Source organism: Mya arenaria, chromosome 16 (assembly GCF_026914265.1).
Source record: "Mya arenaria isolate MELC-2E11 chromosome 16, ASM2691426v1".
In the NCBI taxonomy this organism is placed as follows: domain Eukaryota; kingdom Metazoa; phylum Mollusca; class Bivalvia; order Myida; family Myidae; genus Mya; species Mya arenaria.
In genome coordinates this window covers 27,610,705-27,627,863 of record NC_069137.1, presented here as the reverse complement: position 1 = coordinate 27,627,863, position 17,159 = coordinate 27,610,705, and the positions used below count along the sequence as shown (strand labels likewise).

At 34.7% G+C, this 17,159-nt stretch overlaps 1 protein-coding gene across 3 annotated transcripts; it reads left to right on the top strand.

Moving 5' to 3' along the window:
• The first annotated feature begins 2,112 nt into the window (after nt 1-2,112).
• LOC128221217 (uncharacterized) lies at nt 2,113-9,679 on the top strand. Of its 3 annotated transcripts, XM_052929723.1 has the most exons (4): nt 2,129-2,144; nt 2,339-2,386; nt 6,654-6,784; nt 7,128-9,679. In XM_052929723.1, the coding sequence occupies exons 3-4, from the start codon at nt 6,668-6,670 to the stop codon at nt 8,253-8,255; spliced, it is 1,245 nt and encodes a 414-aa protein (XP_052785683.1). In that variant the 5' UTR covers nt 2,129-2,144; nt 2,339-2,386; nt 6,654-6,667; the 3' UTR covers nt 8,256-9,679. The 3 variants fall into 3 exon arrangements, with proteins under 3 accessions (XP_052785682.1, XP_052785683.1, XP_052785681.1); XM_052929722.1 differs by lacking the exon at nt 2,339-2,386 and having other exon boundaries at nt 2,113-2,144; XM_052929721.1 differs by lacking the exon at nt 2,129-2,144 and having other exon boundaries at nt 2,193-2,386.
• The last annotated feature ends 7,480 nt before the right edge of the window (nt 9,680-17,159 follow it).

Here is a 17,159-nt window from a genome sequence, read left to right as displayed (position 1 = left end):
GGTCAGTGCAGCTAAAATATGGAATCCCGTGAAAACCCGCCATTTCAGTATGTACTACGACCAACCATTGTCAGACAAGGTGCTGCTCTACGGCGTTTCATTCTGGATTCAATCTGAAAGTCAAATGATCTAGCGAAGAAACCATTTAATAGTACCAAGAAAGCATTTTGTATGAACATGGCTATTAAAATGCAAAAGTATGAAGCCCTGTTACTGTGTTATTGTTGTTGTCAAATCTTTACACCATGACCTTAATTTCGTCACTAGTTCGATTAACGTGCCTTTTGAAATGGTCTTCGTTTGAACATTTACACAGAGAGGGCTAGTTTCTGCTTTTTCTGTGTAACTCATGTGCTTTATGCACATTATAATTAACGATACACTGACGTCAATGTGCAGGTGCGAAAAGAATAAGTTACAGTTGACCGGTAAGCTCACTTGCAAATGTCCTCTTTACCGTTAAATTAAAGGACCAAACTAGCATATTATCTGCCATATCTGTGACCTATCAGTAGTGCCTCAACTATCACATAAAACGCTCCATCTGTGACCTATCAGTAGTGCCTCAACTATCACATAAAACGCTCCATCTGTGACCTATCAGTAGTGCCTCAACTATCACATAAAACGCTCCATCTGTGACATACCAGTAGTCCCCCAACTTTTACATAAACCCTCCATCTGATATCAGCCGGAAGTTTCCCAACTTTCACATAACGCTTCATCTGTGACCTACTGGTATGCCCAAAAGGGCCCAGACATTCACATAAAACGCTCCATTTGTGACCTACCCGTAGTCCCCCAACGTTCACATAAACGTTCCATCTGCGATCTGCCGGAAGTCTCCCAACTTTCACATAAACGCTCTATCTGCGATCTGCCGGTAGTCCCCCAACTTTCACATAAACGCTCCATCGGTGACCTACTGGTATGTCCTAGAGGGCACAGACTTTCACATAAACGCTCCATCTGTGACCTACCAGTAGTCCCCTAACTATCACAAAAAAACGCTCCATATGTGACCTACCAGCAGGCCCCCATCTAGCACATAAACCCTCCATCTGTGACCTACCAGTAGTCCCCCCGACTATCACATAAAACGCTCCATATGTGACCTACCAGTAGTCCCCCAACTATCACATAAAACGATCCATCTGTGACCTACCAGTAGTCCCCCAACTATCACATAAAACGCTCCATCTGTGACCTACCAGTAGTCCCCCAACTATCACATAAAACGATCCATCTGTGACCTACCAGTAGTTCCCTCAACTATCACAAAAAACGCTCTATCTGTGATCTGCCAGTAGTCCCCCAACTATCACAAAAACCCTCCATCTGTAGCCTACCAGTAGTCCGCCAACTATCACATAAAACGCTCTATCTGTGACCTACCAGAAGTCCCGCAACTATCAAATAAAACATTCCATCTGTGACCTACCAGTACTCCCCATCTTTTACATAAACCCTCCATCTAAGGCCTACCAGTAGTCCCCTAACTAGCACATAAACCATCAATCTCTGACCTAACGGTAGTCCCCTAAATATCACATAAAACGCTCCATCTGTGATCTACCAGTAGTCCCCCAACTATCGTACAAAACGCTTCATCTGTTATCTACCGGTAGCCCTCAACTATCACATAAACCCTCCATCTGTGACCCACCCCAACTAGCATACAAAGCGGTCCATCTTTGACCTTCCAGTAGTCTGTACGATGATGTCGCAACAGTATGATTACGAAAACGATATAAAACGACAGTACGATGATGATAATTCGATATACTATCGTGCTTTCAACATCGAATTGTCGGCGTTTTCTTATCGTAGTTTTGTAATTTCGCGTTTATCATCCTACTATCGAGTTTCAGATCAACACATTCACAGGCGATGACCCTAACGGCATTCCGTATTTTTCCGCTCAGCTTGGCGGTTTCATGTCAACAGTTGGCTCAACCTTAGTGCTCTTGAACGAGTTCTACTTCTTCAGAAGTTTAGCTGGGTTTTAAGAGGCCTTGACTGAGTTCGCTTGTTTACCAGGAAGCAGGTCGGTTGTTTACCAGGATGCAAGTATTTAACTGGCAGAGCTGCTGCATGATCATGCACTTATGAGAAAAGTGGTTATAAAGGATATTGCTGCTAAAGTAAGATTGTTTTACAATGTATTTATTACATGTCGTATACGCTTTATTTTAGAATCTTCTGGTTCACTACTATAGATATAAGAATTTTTGAATATGTACAGTAGACATGAATTCGCTTGTTAGTTTAAGGTTATTTTTAGTTGCTTTCCAACAAGAACAGGACGCGTTGTCTACCTATAAGTTTTGTATATCAGGGCAAATGACGTCATCATGACATGCACAAACTTTGGGCCACGTCAGGGGTAAGATTAAATAAAAATGTTGAGCAATATTCTATTTACATCAGACGAGTCTTTTACGTGTTATTTTTTTGTATTAAATTCTTGTTTTGCTTTTTAATAAGAATACAATAATGATAATTAAAATGCTATTTTCAATATGGCCGGTATTGATGTACTCTGGATAGCAAGAAGCGCTTGATTCACCTGGTTACTTATTTCATATGTAATTAAAAAATAAAATGTTTTCTTTTGTACCCAGATATGTGCGAGATACCAAGGGCTGTTCATTCTTATTGTTCATGAAATCGGCAATGAAACAAAAAAAATAGTAAAAGAAAACATCAAGAAGTGGCCGGATAAAGGAAGTCGACCAGTATTTCCCATAAAACGAAATAAAAAAGCAGTTTAACATTCAAATAGTCGTCGGCATCTTCTTTTGTATCATTGGTTCAATTTTGTAAAATATCTTTCTACAATTTATTGTAAGAATGCATGTTATGATCATTTTACTCAAAGTTACTCACTGATTTAACGATAGTCATTTTAGTATTTAAATACATTGTTGTAACGTTTTGAAATTGGTTCATTGACATGCACCGGCGTGAATAGCTCAAGAACTTTTCGCCAACAAATCAGAACAGAACAGGCAGTTAATTCGACTTATACACGTGTACATCGTCGTAATACACATAGTTATATGTATACAAACATGTCACGTATCTAGACTTAAATAGATAATATTATATTACAGAAATTAATGAAGAAAAAAGTAGTAAATTGAATACAAGATGATTGTTATGTTTACATTGGCAGTGAAGGAAATTAGCATAGCTACTATACTAAGTGGTATTATTATCCAATGAGTTGCGTTTAACAAATGCTTCATTAATACATTTACAAGCATTCATAACTTCCTGTTTATCACATGATGTCAATAATTAATGGAATTTGAATACAGATGGATTAACATACATAGTAAAATCGTTTTATATAAGTTACCATAACTGACGATAACGACAACAAATACATTTGAGGTGATATTCATCCTCTATGTCCCTTCTTTATTTATTTTGGTATTACATCATATTAATTACTTATACATATTTCCACCTCAACTTTGATTCCTTAAATGAACTGCCTTTCGGCAATTGCGGTTATCATCCGATGAACGCAACATCTTCGGATATGTTCGGATCGCAATTCATCGCATAACAATACACATGAAAAATTTTCATCTTGTTATTGCTGGTATTGTTTCAGCAAGTCCTGTAAAATAAAAATAAACCTTTTAAAAGTGTTATTATATGATATGTTAAATGTATTGTTGTCATACGTGTTTCAATTTTACATTTAAAAATGATTTCAAGAGGGGTTTTTTTATCCGCGTTATTGTGACGTCATTTGATAAAATGTTTCCGGTTACAGTTGGGTTGTTCCATTTACAGAAAGTGTAATAAAAGATTACTGAAAGGTTTCCTAAAATGAAATGAAGTATTGTTTTAACAATTCTTGAATAAAATAATGAACTATTGGTGTATAAGTAATGAACTCCACACACTTTGACCAGCATAATTGCGTTCATACCCCGATAATGACATCAACTCCGCAATTCATTCCTTAAATAAACAATAACGTTCGTTACAAGGTACAACATTACGTGCATATCGTCCTGTTTGTATTCTTAATAGGTGTGCAAAAACTCTCAATTTAACAAAGTATAAACGTAAATTCCTTGGAATTAAAATCTAAATATGTTTCGTAATCAAAGGAAGTTTTTAAAAATTCTGTACATATCCAAAACAAAATTATAACTATTATTTCCATGACATTCTTGTTTCTATTATTCTACATTTAAATTCGTTTATAAATTTATTAACATGTACAATTTTTGGGTTAGTAAATACAACCCTTGTTTCACTCATCAATGATGTTGTTACTCTTCTAAATTTTAAACCAATATTTAATAATTTTAACACATTAATAGAGAGTATCTTCCTAGTTCTCCATACACTTTTATATTTTGTTATTTCAACCTGTAACAATCGCTTACAAAATTTTAAAATACTTACTTTCTATTTCTTTTCACTTACTAAAACCTCAAATTTCACAATCATAATTCAATATTGAGCCAACAATATAATCAATTAATTGACATTTTTTTTAGGTTTTAGGTCATATTTCTTGCATTTATATAATAAAGTATTCATAGCTTTAAGGAAATGCTCTTGATTCAATGTCAAACTTCTCGTGTAATTTCTCACAGTACCTTATTAGTTAAAAGTATCAACAACATCGATATTATGACCATTGTATATCCAATGCTCGTTTTCTATCCCGTTTACGGAAAACTACTATTGTTTTCTTTGATATATTTACTTTTAAACCCCCATGCATTGCAATATAAGTAAAAATTGTTTCGGACTTCTTCGGGCAATTTCCCTAAAATGACCATATTATCTGCAATTAGCAACACAAACAATACAATATCATCAATTATAATTAAACCGGAATTGATGCCATTTTGCATATATATGTCTAAGTCATCTACAAACAGTGAAAAAGAATCGGGGACATAACTTCCCCTTAGCACAGGACAACTGCATAACTAAAGTATTTAGGGTTAGATGTACATGATTTCACACAAGATTTAACATATATATCTTTCATTATTCTAGGTAATTCACCTTTTATACCAGATTTATACAGTTTAAGCCTCAAAGCATTAACATCAATACTATCAAAGCACTTAAGCATGGCGACATAAATAACATATAGTTTTTTATTTTCATTAATATATTTTTGCACAATAGACATTACACTATAAATGGCGTCAAATGTTCAGTAACCTTTTCGAAATCCGAATTGTTCATCGGAAATAGTAGCATATTAACAAAATGACTCAATGGGCTCACAAAGTTGTTGTTATTGTTTCACTTCTAGTTATTGTATTGTATTTGTCCATGTACTCAACATTACGTCGGCGAGAATAACTCAAGAACTTTACACTTCTAGTTCTTGTTTTGTAATTGTCATGTATTTAACTTCACGCCGGCGAGAGAAGCTCAAGAACTATTCATTTTCAGTTTAAATTTGTTCTGTAATTGTTCATGTATTGAATATTTGCCGGTGTTATTGATTTACTCAAGAACTATTCACCTTCAAGTTTATTGTAATGTAGTGTAATTGTCCATGCATTCAACATTACGCCGGCGTGAATAACTCAAGAACTATTTACTTCGAGTTCTAGTTTGTGCTGTCATTGTAACGTTACAAAACGTGTCACGTATAGATCTAACAACAATGTTACAATACGTGTCACGTATAGAACTAACACCAACGTTACAATACGTGTCATGTATAGAGCTAGCAACAACGTTACAATACGTGTCATGTATAGAACTAACAGCGACGGTACAATACGTGTCACGTATAGATCTAACAACAGTGTTACAATACGTGTCACGTATAGATCTAACACCTACGACACAATACGTGTCATGTATAGATCTAACAGCAACTGTACAATACGTGACTCGTATAGATCTAACAACAATGTTACAATACTTGTCATGTATAGATCTAACAGCATCAACGTTACAAAACGTGACATGTATAGAACTAGCATCAACGTTACAATACGTGTCATGTATAGAACTAACAACAACGTTACAATACATGTCATGTATAGAACTAACAACAACGTTACAATACTTGTCATGTATAGAACTAACAACATCGTTACAATACCTGTCATGTATAGAACTAACAACATCGTTACAATACGTGTCATGTATAGATCTAACAACATCGTTACAATACGTGTCATGTATAGAACTAACAACATCGTTTCAATACGTGTCATGTATAGAACTAACAACAACGTTACAATACGTGTCATGTATAGAACTAACAACAGCGTTACAATACGTGTCATGTATAGAACTAACAACAGCGTTACAATACGTGTCATGTATAGGACTAACAACAGCGTTACAATACGTGTCATGTATAGAACTAACAACTACGTTACAATACGTGTCATGTATAGAACTAACAACAATGTAACTAGTTGATTCATTTTATGACCTCCTATTTGTGTTCAATATACACTTACATTTCGGAATATAACGAAATGACGACACTAATATCGATTCAGAGTAATGTGTACTCCCCCCCCCCCCCACGCGTGGACAATACATATTTTTCGTAATTAATTTTCTGCATAAGAATTACGTTTTCGACACAGTTGCCATAAGATGAAAAGTATGTCTTCAAATATGTATTCCAGTTCAGTCCAACGCGATGAGGCCCTATCTGCTCAGCCTCCTAGTGATTATGGTCGTCATGAGGCCCGTCCAAGGTTCCCGACTGAAAAGGCTGGAGGAGGAAATGAAATTCGTAAAAGGCATCCTCTTCAAGGTATCAGAGCCTTGAAAATATTATGGACCATTGTATCTTCTTGGACCAAGTAGTGGCATTTAAATTGCCGTTAGCTTACTATCATATCACACAAGAATTGTTGCGTTTATGACTTTCTATATATTTATATAATACAAATTGAAGAAAGTCATAAATGCGACAATTTTTGTTTTGTTTTTATAGCGCTTACGTAAATTTCAAGCTTATTCATTTCAGGATTTTAATTTATGGTTTATGCTTTTTTGTTTGTGCTGTAATGTGTTGTTTTCGATGTTACATTCCATGCGCTTTAAAGTGATTGATCGTTCAAGCTGTAGATGAAGTACCTTTATTATTGTTACAGGAGCTGGGATCCATTCGAGATGAAGTGAAAGAACTCACCACGAGGGTGGAACTTCTGGAAAATACCACGAGCGCTATGGGATTGGAAAGTTCCAGCCAAGATATGGAGATTTCTGCTGACACGTTTGATGGTAAAGGCAACACACAAACTATAACTGCCGAGAATTACGACGCAAGTGTTGACGCAGAGATAAAATATATCCGCAAGGCTTACTCTCAGGACAAAGAGGCTTTACAAAACCTGAAGGAAAGTGTCAAGGACAGCATACTGGACCTTGAACACAGGGTGAACGCTCATGTTGAACACCTCAACACACAATCTCAGCAACATATTGAATTAATTCAAGGAAATATATCGCTGGCTAAAACAACATTGTCCGATTTCATCAACACTACAGCTGTTAGCGTCAGTACTGTGTATGATAAGATGAACATGACAGTGACTGAATTCATCGCAAATGCAAGTGCACTGATTTCTTTGAAACTGAGTGATACAGTTCAAGATTTAGAACACAATCTCACTACCATATATCGGCATAATGACAACGTACTTCAAACGTTCATGTTTACCGCTGATCAAAACGTGACAGAAGTTCTTCATGCAGCAGAACACATTGGCAATATGATCGTGACTAACTATACGGACTTGCCGAGAAATTTACAATTAGAAAATCAAGATATTCGGAATAAGATTGCTGATGTTGAAAGGATGTTCTTTTGTAATGAAATTAATTTGATTGGAACGAACGGTTACGACAACTTCTATCCATGCGAACGTGTCATCCGTCTAGCCAACGCGTCCCCATATCTCTCCAATGGCGTACAGGGGCGGCTTGAGGTCCGCCATAATGGAAAGTGGGGGACGGTTTGTAATGACGCTTTTCAAGGTTATGGATCTGCTGGTGTAGGTGAACCTTACATAACAAACAACGTTAACGTGGTGTGTAGAATGTTCAGGTTCCGGGAATGTGAATATGTGAAATATGTGGGTGGAGGCAGTGGTACTATCTGGATGGACGACGTGGAGTGTGGGGGCGGGGAGAGTAGTATTCTGGAATGTCCTCACCGTGGGTGGGGGAGTCATAACTGTGATCATGACGAGGGTATAGGGTTCCGTATGTGGAACTGAGGAAACAAACACGAATGAACATGTTTTATGAAAATAAACTCAACAATATGCTTCTTTCATGTATTATTTTGTTTAAAGCTTGATAACACTTTAATTCAAACGTTATTTCATATAACTTACTATTCATTGATAATTGCTATCGTCGAAAATATGCTTTACATTACTTATTCTGATTTTCATTTTGCTACATATATACCATATAGAAACATTGGGCCGAATTTTCAGACTTTGTAAAAGTTAACAACTAGTGCCCGCTACCCCGACCCCCTCTTGATTCTCACGTCCTATTTTTAAATTTCTTACAGATTTAAGTTCGCAACCGCACTAACTTTCAATTTCTTACAGATTTAAGTTCACAACCGCACTACGTTCAAATTTCTTACAGATTTAAGTTCACAACCGCACAAAGTTCCAGTTTCCAACAGATTTATGTTCACAACCGCACTAAGTTCCTTTTTCTTACAGATTTAAGTTCACAACCGCACTAAGTTCCAATTTCTTACAGATTTAAGTTCACAACCGCACTACGTTCAAATTTCTGACAGATTTAAGTTCACAACCGTACGCCATTTATCTATTGCTACCAGGTTTCAGATCTCAAGAAAGGTAACTCTCCAGCGTGCTTCATTTCAATAATCTTTGCCAGATATCGTGTTGCTGTAAGGTAACATATTTTGCCAGATATCGTCTTGCTTCAAGGTAATATATTTTGCGAGATATCGTGTTGCTTCATGGTAACATATTTTGCCAGATATCGTCTTGCTTCAAGGTAATATATTTTGCCAGATATCGTCTTGCTTCAAGGTAATATATTTTTCCAGATATCGTGTTGCTTCAAGGTAACATATTTTGCGAGATATCGTCTTGCTTCAAGAAAACATATTTTGCGATATATCGTGTTGCTTCATGGTAACATTTTTTGCCAGATATCGTCTTGCTTCAAGGTAACATATTTTGCCAGATATCAAGAATGCTTGAATATGTACAGTAAGCAAGAATGCTTGAATATGTATGTTACAAGGCCAGAATGCTTGAATATGTACAGCAGGCAAGAATGCTTGAATATGTACAGCAGACAAGAATGTTTGAATATGTACAGTAAGCAAGAATGCTTGATTATGTATGGTACAAGGCCAGAATGCTTGAATATGTACAGTAGGCAAGAATGCTTGAATATGTATAGTACAATGCAAGAATGCTTGAATATGAATAGTAGGCAAGAATGCTTAAATATGTACAGTTGGCACATAAAATCACGTGTTTCTAATGTTCTTTGTAATTGCCATCCAACAAAAACGACAGGTTATTTAGATATAAGCTATATGAAACAGGGCAAATGACGTCACCAGGGCATGTACAAACCTTGGGCAACGTTAAGGGGAAAACAAAAAACTGTGCAATTTTCTAATAAAATCTTAACAGTCTTTGTTGTGAATGTTTGTATTTTGTACTTGTTTTGTTTTATAATTAAAAAATAATGATTTTAATCAAATACTATTTTCAATGTGGCCGGTATTGATGTACTCTGGATAGCAAGAAGCGATTGATTCACCTGGTTACTTATTTGAAGTTATTTCAAACGAAATTAAAAAATAAAATGTTTTCTTTCGTACCTAGATATGTGCGAGATACCGAAGGTTGTTCGTGCTCATTATTCATGAAATCGGTAATGAATTAGAAATAAGTTATAGAAAAATACCATAAAGTGGTCGGATAAAGGAAATCGACCAGTATTTCCTATAAAACGAAATACTTAACATGAGAAAAAAAAGTTCAAATAGACGACTTCTTTGTATGTATAATAGGCTTAATTTTGTAAAATATATTTCTACAATTTATTGTAAATGGAATACAATATGATTGTTATATTGACATTGAGGAAATTTATCATTGCTACTATTCTTAGTTGTACGAGCGTCTTCCGTAAATTTCGTGGACTGCCATGATTAATATTAATAAAAAGATGATAATGAAGAAAGGTCTGCAAATACGCAGGATATAATGTTATTTATATATTTCAATAATAAAATATTCATATTATCGACATGTATTTAAATACATGCCACCTAGGCAACAGGTGTCAGGAGTTACGGAGCACTTTGAATAATTTGCAAAGTTTTGTTACATTCATCGCCGTAAACCCGCAATATCTCTTTTGAAAATAAGGGTATTGCCTTAAAATTTGACATGACATCAATTCAAACTATCATGACGATTACCGCCAAATTTCAATGTCATATCCGGTATATTGATATTGAAGTGTAGCAAACACGTAGCGCTGTAGTCTCTACGCTTAGCATTACGAATGACGAGATCAATTCATACAGAGCAATTTGCGGCTATTAAGCGCTGCGTTAATGTTATCTACACGCCTACACAGACGCTTGCAATTTTAAAAAAGACAGAAAAATCATTCAATGTGTCCAGATCACTCGTTTTCAAATGGCACAGGCGTTTTCATTGAAATGGAACAGATAATTCACACTCCATATAGTCCAGATTTTGCTCCAATGGACATTGCTGTCTTTCCTCGCTTGAAAAGTGAGCTAAAGGGAAAACAATATGAAGACATCAATGACATTCAGACTCTGGTTCGGTCATGTATTAAAAAATGTTCCAGTGACTAGAACAGAGATATTTATGACACTTGGATAAAGCGACATCGGAAATGTATAGCACATAACGGTGAGTATTTTGAATGATATCGTACAAAGTGCTCCGTACAGTTTGCTTATATGCTATGTTCCATGTACTATACATACGGATGACCCTCGTATTAGTATTTAATGAGTTGCGTTTAACAAATGCTTCTTTAATATATTTACAAACATTCATGACTTCCTTTTTTATCACATATTGTCAAAAAATCATGGAATTTGAATACAGATTGATTAACATCGTTAAATCGTGTTATTTAAGTTATCATAACTGACGATAACATCGAAAAATACATACGAGGTTTAAATCATCCTCTATGTCCCTACTATAATAACATAAACAATAACGTTCGTTTGCAACATAAGACTTAAAAGAATAAAAAAGTGTGACAAAAATCCAGTTGTACTGACATTACATATTAGATTAGACATATCACTAGTGCTGTAGATAATTTGACAAATTAAAACCTTTCTCATTTGAATATTGAATTTAAATCACATTGATAACGAAAGTGTGAATTTTACATACATTTTTACATACTACATACACCATTTTCGACAATAGTAATATTTAAAGAAATTATTTAACAAATTTGATTTGATTATGCACGGGAGATAATTGCTATGGTCTTATCACTCGACCTGTATATCGAGTTATGTAACATCCGCCGCACTATACCTTTAACAATGTATTGACATAGTTACAATATAATTTCTTAACATAATTGACTGCAGTTATCTAATAAAGTGGAACAAATTTGTATATAAATGTGTATTGTCCAAACAATTTTGGTTACTGATAGCGAACATTACGTATTGTGCGATTTTTTGGGGAGATAATCAATATGGTCATATCGCCTGACCTATATATCGTGTTGTTGAACGTTTAATCTATGGTATAGAACTAGGCACCGCTATACCAATATGATGGAATATAATATATTTCTTTAATTGATTAACTGTGATATCCTAATGAAATAGATTAAACTGCTATATTTATGTGCATTATCCAAACAAATGTATATAGCGTTACTGAACTATTTCATATGAAGAATAAATTGAAAACTTAAGGGACATAATCTTGTCAAAAAGCGAAATACAAGATTAGCCACCCGGTAAATCTAAAGATGTATGTTTACTTATGTATTTCCTCTATCCCAGATCTTGCCATCAATGACAAGATATGAGGAGGAACAATTAGATAACAGCAGTTTCGCTTGTAAAATAAACATCTAGATATACATATATTTGAGCTGTAAAAATTATATTATATAGGATGTATCACACATTTACATGGCTGAAATTGAAGAAATATCACATATTCATATGACTTACATATATTGATCAACATGTCAATTGGAACAATGATATAATAAGAGAAAACATACACTGTAGTTCTATAAGTCTAGCTTTAACATAAGTTTAGACACACATGAAAATCAATAACATACTAATCAGCTCCATATAAAATATCTGAGCGCATCACGAATGCTTTTGAAATTATATATACTCAGTTTTCTAATTAACAATTGATTTTCAGTATTCATTAATTCTATAAATTTACAGATATTTGGAGATCTCCAGTAACAAATTGGGATATATTGTGTTCTTAATTGAGAGTACATTCTACATTGTAATACAAAATGGAATTCATCTTCTAACACATTGCAGAATGTGCATTTGCGTTCATTTATAGGTACACTGGCAGGTCTTGCCCATCTTCCTGTTTCAATACATAATCTATGCGAGGAGCATCGCAGTTTTGTCATACTACTACATAATTTTCTAAAAAAAAAAGCTCTGGATGAATCATTTAGTCTACCAGTCCAATTTTGAATAAATTGATCTTTAATTCTTTGTTTAACTAAACTAAGAAATGCATTTGCATTTCCGACATTTTGAAAAAAAAACATGCATCGTTAAGGCCAAGGTTACATAATAAATCTCTTACCAACGAACACCAGTTTTTCTTATTAGGGAATTGATCTAAATCATTTTTCAACATTAGATATACCTTTGCTACATATTTGTTTTCATTTGTACATACAGTTTTTGTCCAATATTTTACAATGTTGTAAAAACGTAATGACTGAAGTGAAAGTCTGCCCAGTTCACCGTATATGAAATCATTTTGTGTTGATTTTTTAACTCCAAGTAGCTGTTTACAAAATGACAAATGAGTTCTTTCTATAGCATTACCGTGTATAAAACCACATACTTCGCTGCTATAATTCAAGATTGGTAATACTAATTTATCAAATAGTTCTAATCTATGTTGCACAGAGATATTTGTAAATTTATATAAGTACTTGTTCATTTTAAATATAGCCTTTTGCGCTTGACCCGAAAGTGTGTTTTGTGCTTCAGAAAAAGAACCTCCAGTAGTGAATACAATACCTAGGTATGTAAATTTGTTTACAACTTCAACAGGACAGTTATTATAATAAAACATAGTATCAACATTCAAACGGCCACCTTTGCAAAAAATCATAATTTTAGTTTTATCAGTGTTAACAACTAATTTCCACTTATTACAATATTCACATAACATATCTAGACTATTCTGTAATTCATTTTCAGTGTTTGCAAATAAAACAATATCATCCGCGTATAAAATAAGAAATATTGACATCTATACCTTGCATACCACTATGTATATACATGTCTTAAATATCATTTAGAAACATAGCAAATAAAAATGGTGATAAGCATTCACCCTGACGTACCCCTAAAATATAATATAAACATATAAATGCATATGCGAAACCATAATCATTTAACAGTTTTTTTTTTAAATCTTAGAAACCCAGTAAATACAACCCTTGTTTCAGTGGTCAATGGTTGTTTATACACAGGTTTTATTATAATGTTGTTACTCTTGTGAATTGTAAACGAATATTTAATAATTTTAACAGATCTTTTAATATTTAAAGGGTATCTACTTAGTTCTCCATATACTATACCATTATATTTGCTTATTTCACTCACTAAAACTTTAAATCCCATGCATTGCAATATAAGTAAAGATAGTTTAAATGGTTTTGGTTATCACTTCAGATTATTTCCTTAAAATGGCCATATCATCTGCAAATAGCAACATAATCAATACAATATCATCAATTTTACACCGAAATCAAACAAGATGCTCTCTTTTATATATAATTCTAAGTCCTCTACAAACATGGAATAAAGAATCGGGGACATAACCTCCGCTTGACGCAGGCAACGGCATAACTAAAGTATTCAGAGTAAGATGGAGATGATTTAACACAAGACCTAACATTTTATACATATCTTTCACTATTCTAAGTAATTTAACTTATATACCAGATGATTACAGTTAAAGCCACAAAGCATTACGACAAATACTATCAAGACACTTCAGCATGTCGACATAAATAACATATAATCTTTTCTTTTCATTAATATATTTTTGCACAATATCCATTAAACAATAAATTGCGTCAAACGTTGAGCAACCTTTTCGAAATCCAAATTGTTGATCCGAAACAAGTAGCATTAGATTCACAAAATGACTCTATGTGCTTATTTAGAATTGGTGTAATTGTTTCACTTCTAGTTTTAGTTTTGTATTTGTCTATGTACTCCAAATTACGTCGGCGAGAATAACTCAATTACTTTACACTTCTAGTTCTTGTTTTGTAATTGTCATGTATTTAACTTCACGCCGGCGAGGGAAGCTCAAGAACTATTCATTTTCAGTTCAAATTTGTTCTGTAATTGTCCATGTATTAAACATTTTCTGGTGTTATTGATTTACTCAAGAACTATTCACTTATTGTTCTAGTTCTGTAATTCTGTAATTGTCCGTGCATTCAACATTACCCCGGTGTGAATAATTCAGGAACAATTCACTTCTAGTTCTAGCTCTGTAGTTCTGTAATTGTCCATGATTTCAACATTACGCCGGTGTGAATAATTCAAGAACTATTTACTTCGAGTGGTAGTTTTACATATTGATCGGATTTAGGTAGAGTCCTAAGTGGGTCGTTTCATGGTCGTTGGGTTAATTTTGGACGTAACTTTTTGCAACTAGTAGATTCATTTCATTGCCTCCTATTTGTGTTCAATATACACTAACATGTCGTAATATAACGAAATGACGGCACTAAGATTGATTGAGAGTAATGATAAACTAATAAAGATAGTGTTTAAAAGTGATGAGTAATAATGTACACAAACATCAAAGTGCGATCTGATTCCAATGATATGTAACACCTTGACTGAATATATACAATGTTGGGTTAAAACTTTAGTGCGTTCCAAAACAGCATAATTGCTGAGTTGAATACTGATTTTAATGTCTTGAACAATGGACTTTGAAATTCCTTGTTAATTACTCATTTATCTGCATAAGAATAACTCGTCATATTTGCAATGAGCTGAGAAGTTGGTCTTCAAATATATATTCCAGTTCAGTCCAACGCGATGAGGCCCTATCTGCTCAGCCTCCTAATGGTTATGGTCGTCATGAGGCCCGTCCAAGGTTCACGACTGAAAAAGCTGGAGGAGGAAATGAAATTCGTAAAAGGCATCCTCTTCAAGGTAGCACAGCCGTGAAAATGTTATGGACCATTGTATCTTCTTGGACCAAGTAGTGGCATTTAAATTGCAGTAAGCTAATTATCTTGTATGAATATATAGAAAATTATGAATGCGACAATTTTTGTTTTGTTTTATAGCGCTCTTGTTAATCGTAAAGCTTATTCATTTCAGAATTTTAATTTATGGTTTATGTATTTTTGTTTGTGCTGTAATGTGTTGTATTGAACGTTACTTTTCATGCGACTTAAAAAGATTGAGCGTTCAAGCTGAAGATTAAATACCTTCATTATTGTAACAGGAGCTGGGATCCATTCGAGATGAGGTGAAAGAACTCACCGCGAGGGTTGAACTTCTGGAAAACTCCACGACCGCTCGGGGGTTGGACAGCTGAAGCCAAGATATGGAGCCTTCTGCCGACACGTTTGGTGGTAAAGGCAAAACACAGACTAAAACTGCCGAGAATAACGACGCGCGAGTTGACACAGAGATAAAGTATATCCGCAAGGCCTACTATCAGGACAAAGAGGCTCTACAAACCCTGAAGGAAAATGTCCAGGGCAACATACAGGACCTTGAACACAGGATAAACGCTCAAGTTGAACACCTGACCACTAAATCGCAGCAAAATATTGAATTTATATGGCTGGCTATATCCACATTGTCAGATTTCATCAACACTACAGCTGTAAGCGTTAGAACTGTACGTGATGACATGAACTCGACAGTGACTGAATTCATCGCGAATGCAAGTGGAGTGATTTCTTTGAAACTGAGTGATACAGTTCAAGATTTAGAACACAATCTCACTACCATATATCGGCATAATAACAACGTATTACAAACGTTCATGTTTACCGCTGATCAAAACGTGACGGAAGTTCTTAATGCAGCAAAGCACATTGACAATATGATCGTGAAAATTACAGTCAGAAGTTGAGGACATTAAGAACAAAATATATGCTGTTGAAAGGAGTTTTTCTTGTAACGCAAAGATATTGAAAGGTACATTTATATTTAACGACAACTACTACCCATGCGCACGTGGCATCCGTCTAGCCAACGTGTCCTCATATCCCTTAAATGGCGTACAGGGGCGGCTTGAGGTCCGTCATAATGGAGAGTGGGGGACGGTTTGTAAAGACGATTTTCAGAGTATTGGAGATAGAGGTGTAAGTGAAACTTACATAACAATCAACGTTAACGTGGTGTGTAGAATGTTCAGGTTCCGGGAATGTAAGTACATGCATTATCTGGGTAGTGGCAGTGGTACTATCTGGATGGACGATGTGGAGTGTGGGGGTGGGGAGAGTAGTTTTCTGGAATGTTATCTCGGGTGGGGGATTGGAAACCGTGATCATTACGAGGATATATGGTTCCTTTTGTAGAACTGAGGAAACATTTACGAGGGTCTATGTTCTTTAAAAATAGAATCAACAATATACTTAAGTTATTATATACGTATTTCATATTCTTACTATTAGTTGATAATTGCTATTTGAGGAAATATTTTTTTACATTACTTAATCTGATTTTCATTTTGCTATATACCATATAAATACATTGGGCCGATTGTGCAGACTCAGTTAAAGTTAACCACGTGATTAACGATATCGTTGTCAACTTTTATATGTGAATATTTCATCATGTGCTTATATTTTATATATTACAAGTACAGCTGAAA

Bases quoted from the DNA above. Each gene is read 5' to 3' on its own strand.
- LOC128221217 (XM_052929722.1), top strand. From the start codon at position 6,668: ATGAGGCCCTATCTGCTCAGCCTCCTAGTGATTATGGTCGTCATGAGG. The intron at 6,785-7,127 runs GTATCAGAGCCT...TTATTGTTACAG, and splicing joins TAAAAGGCATCCTCTTCAAG to GAGCTGGGATCCATTCGAGA.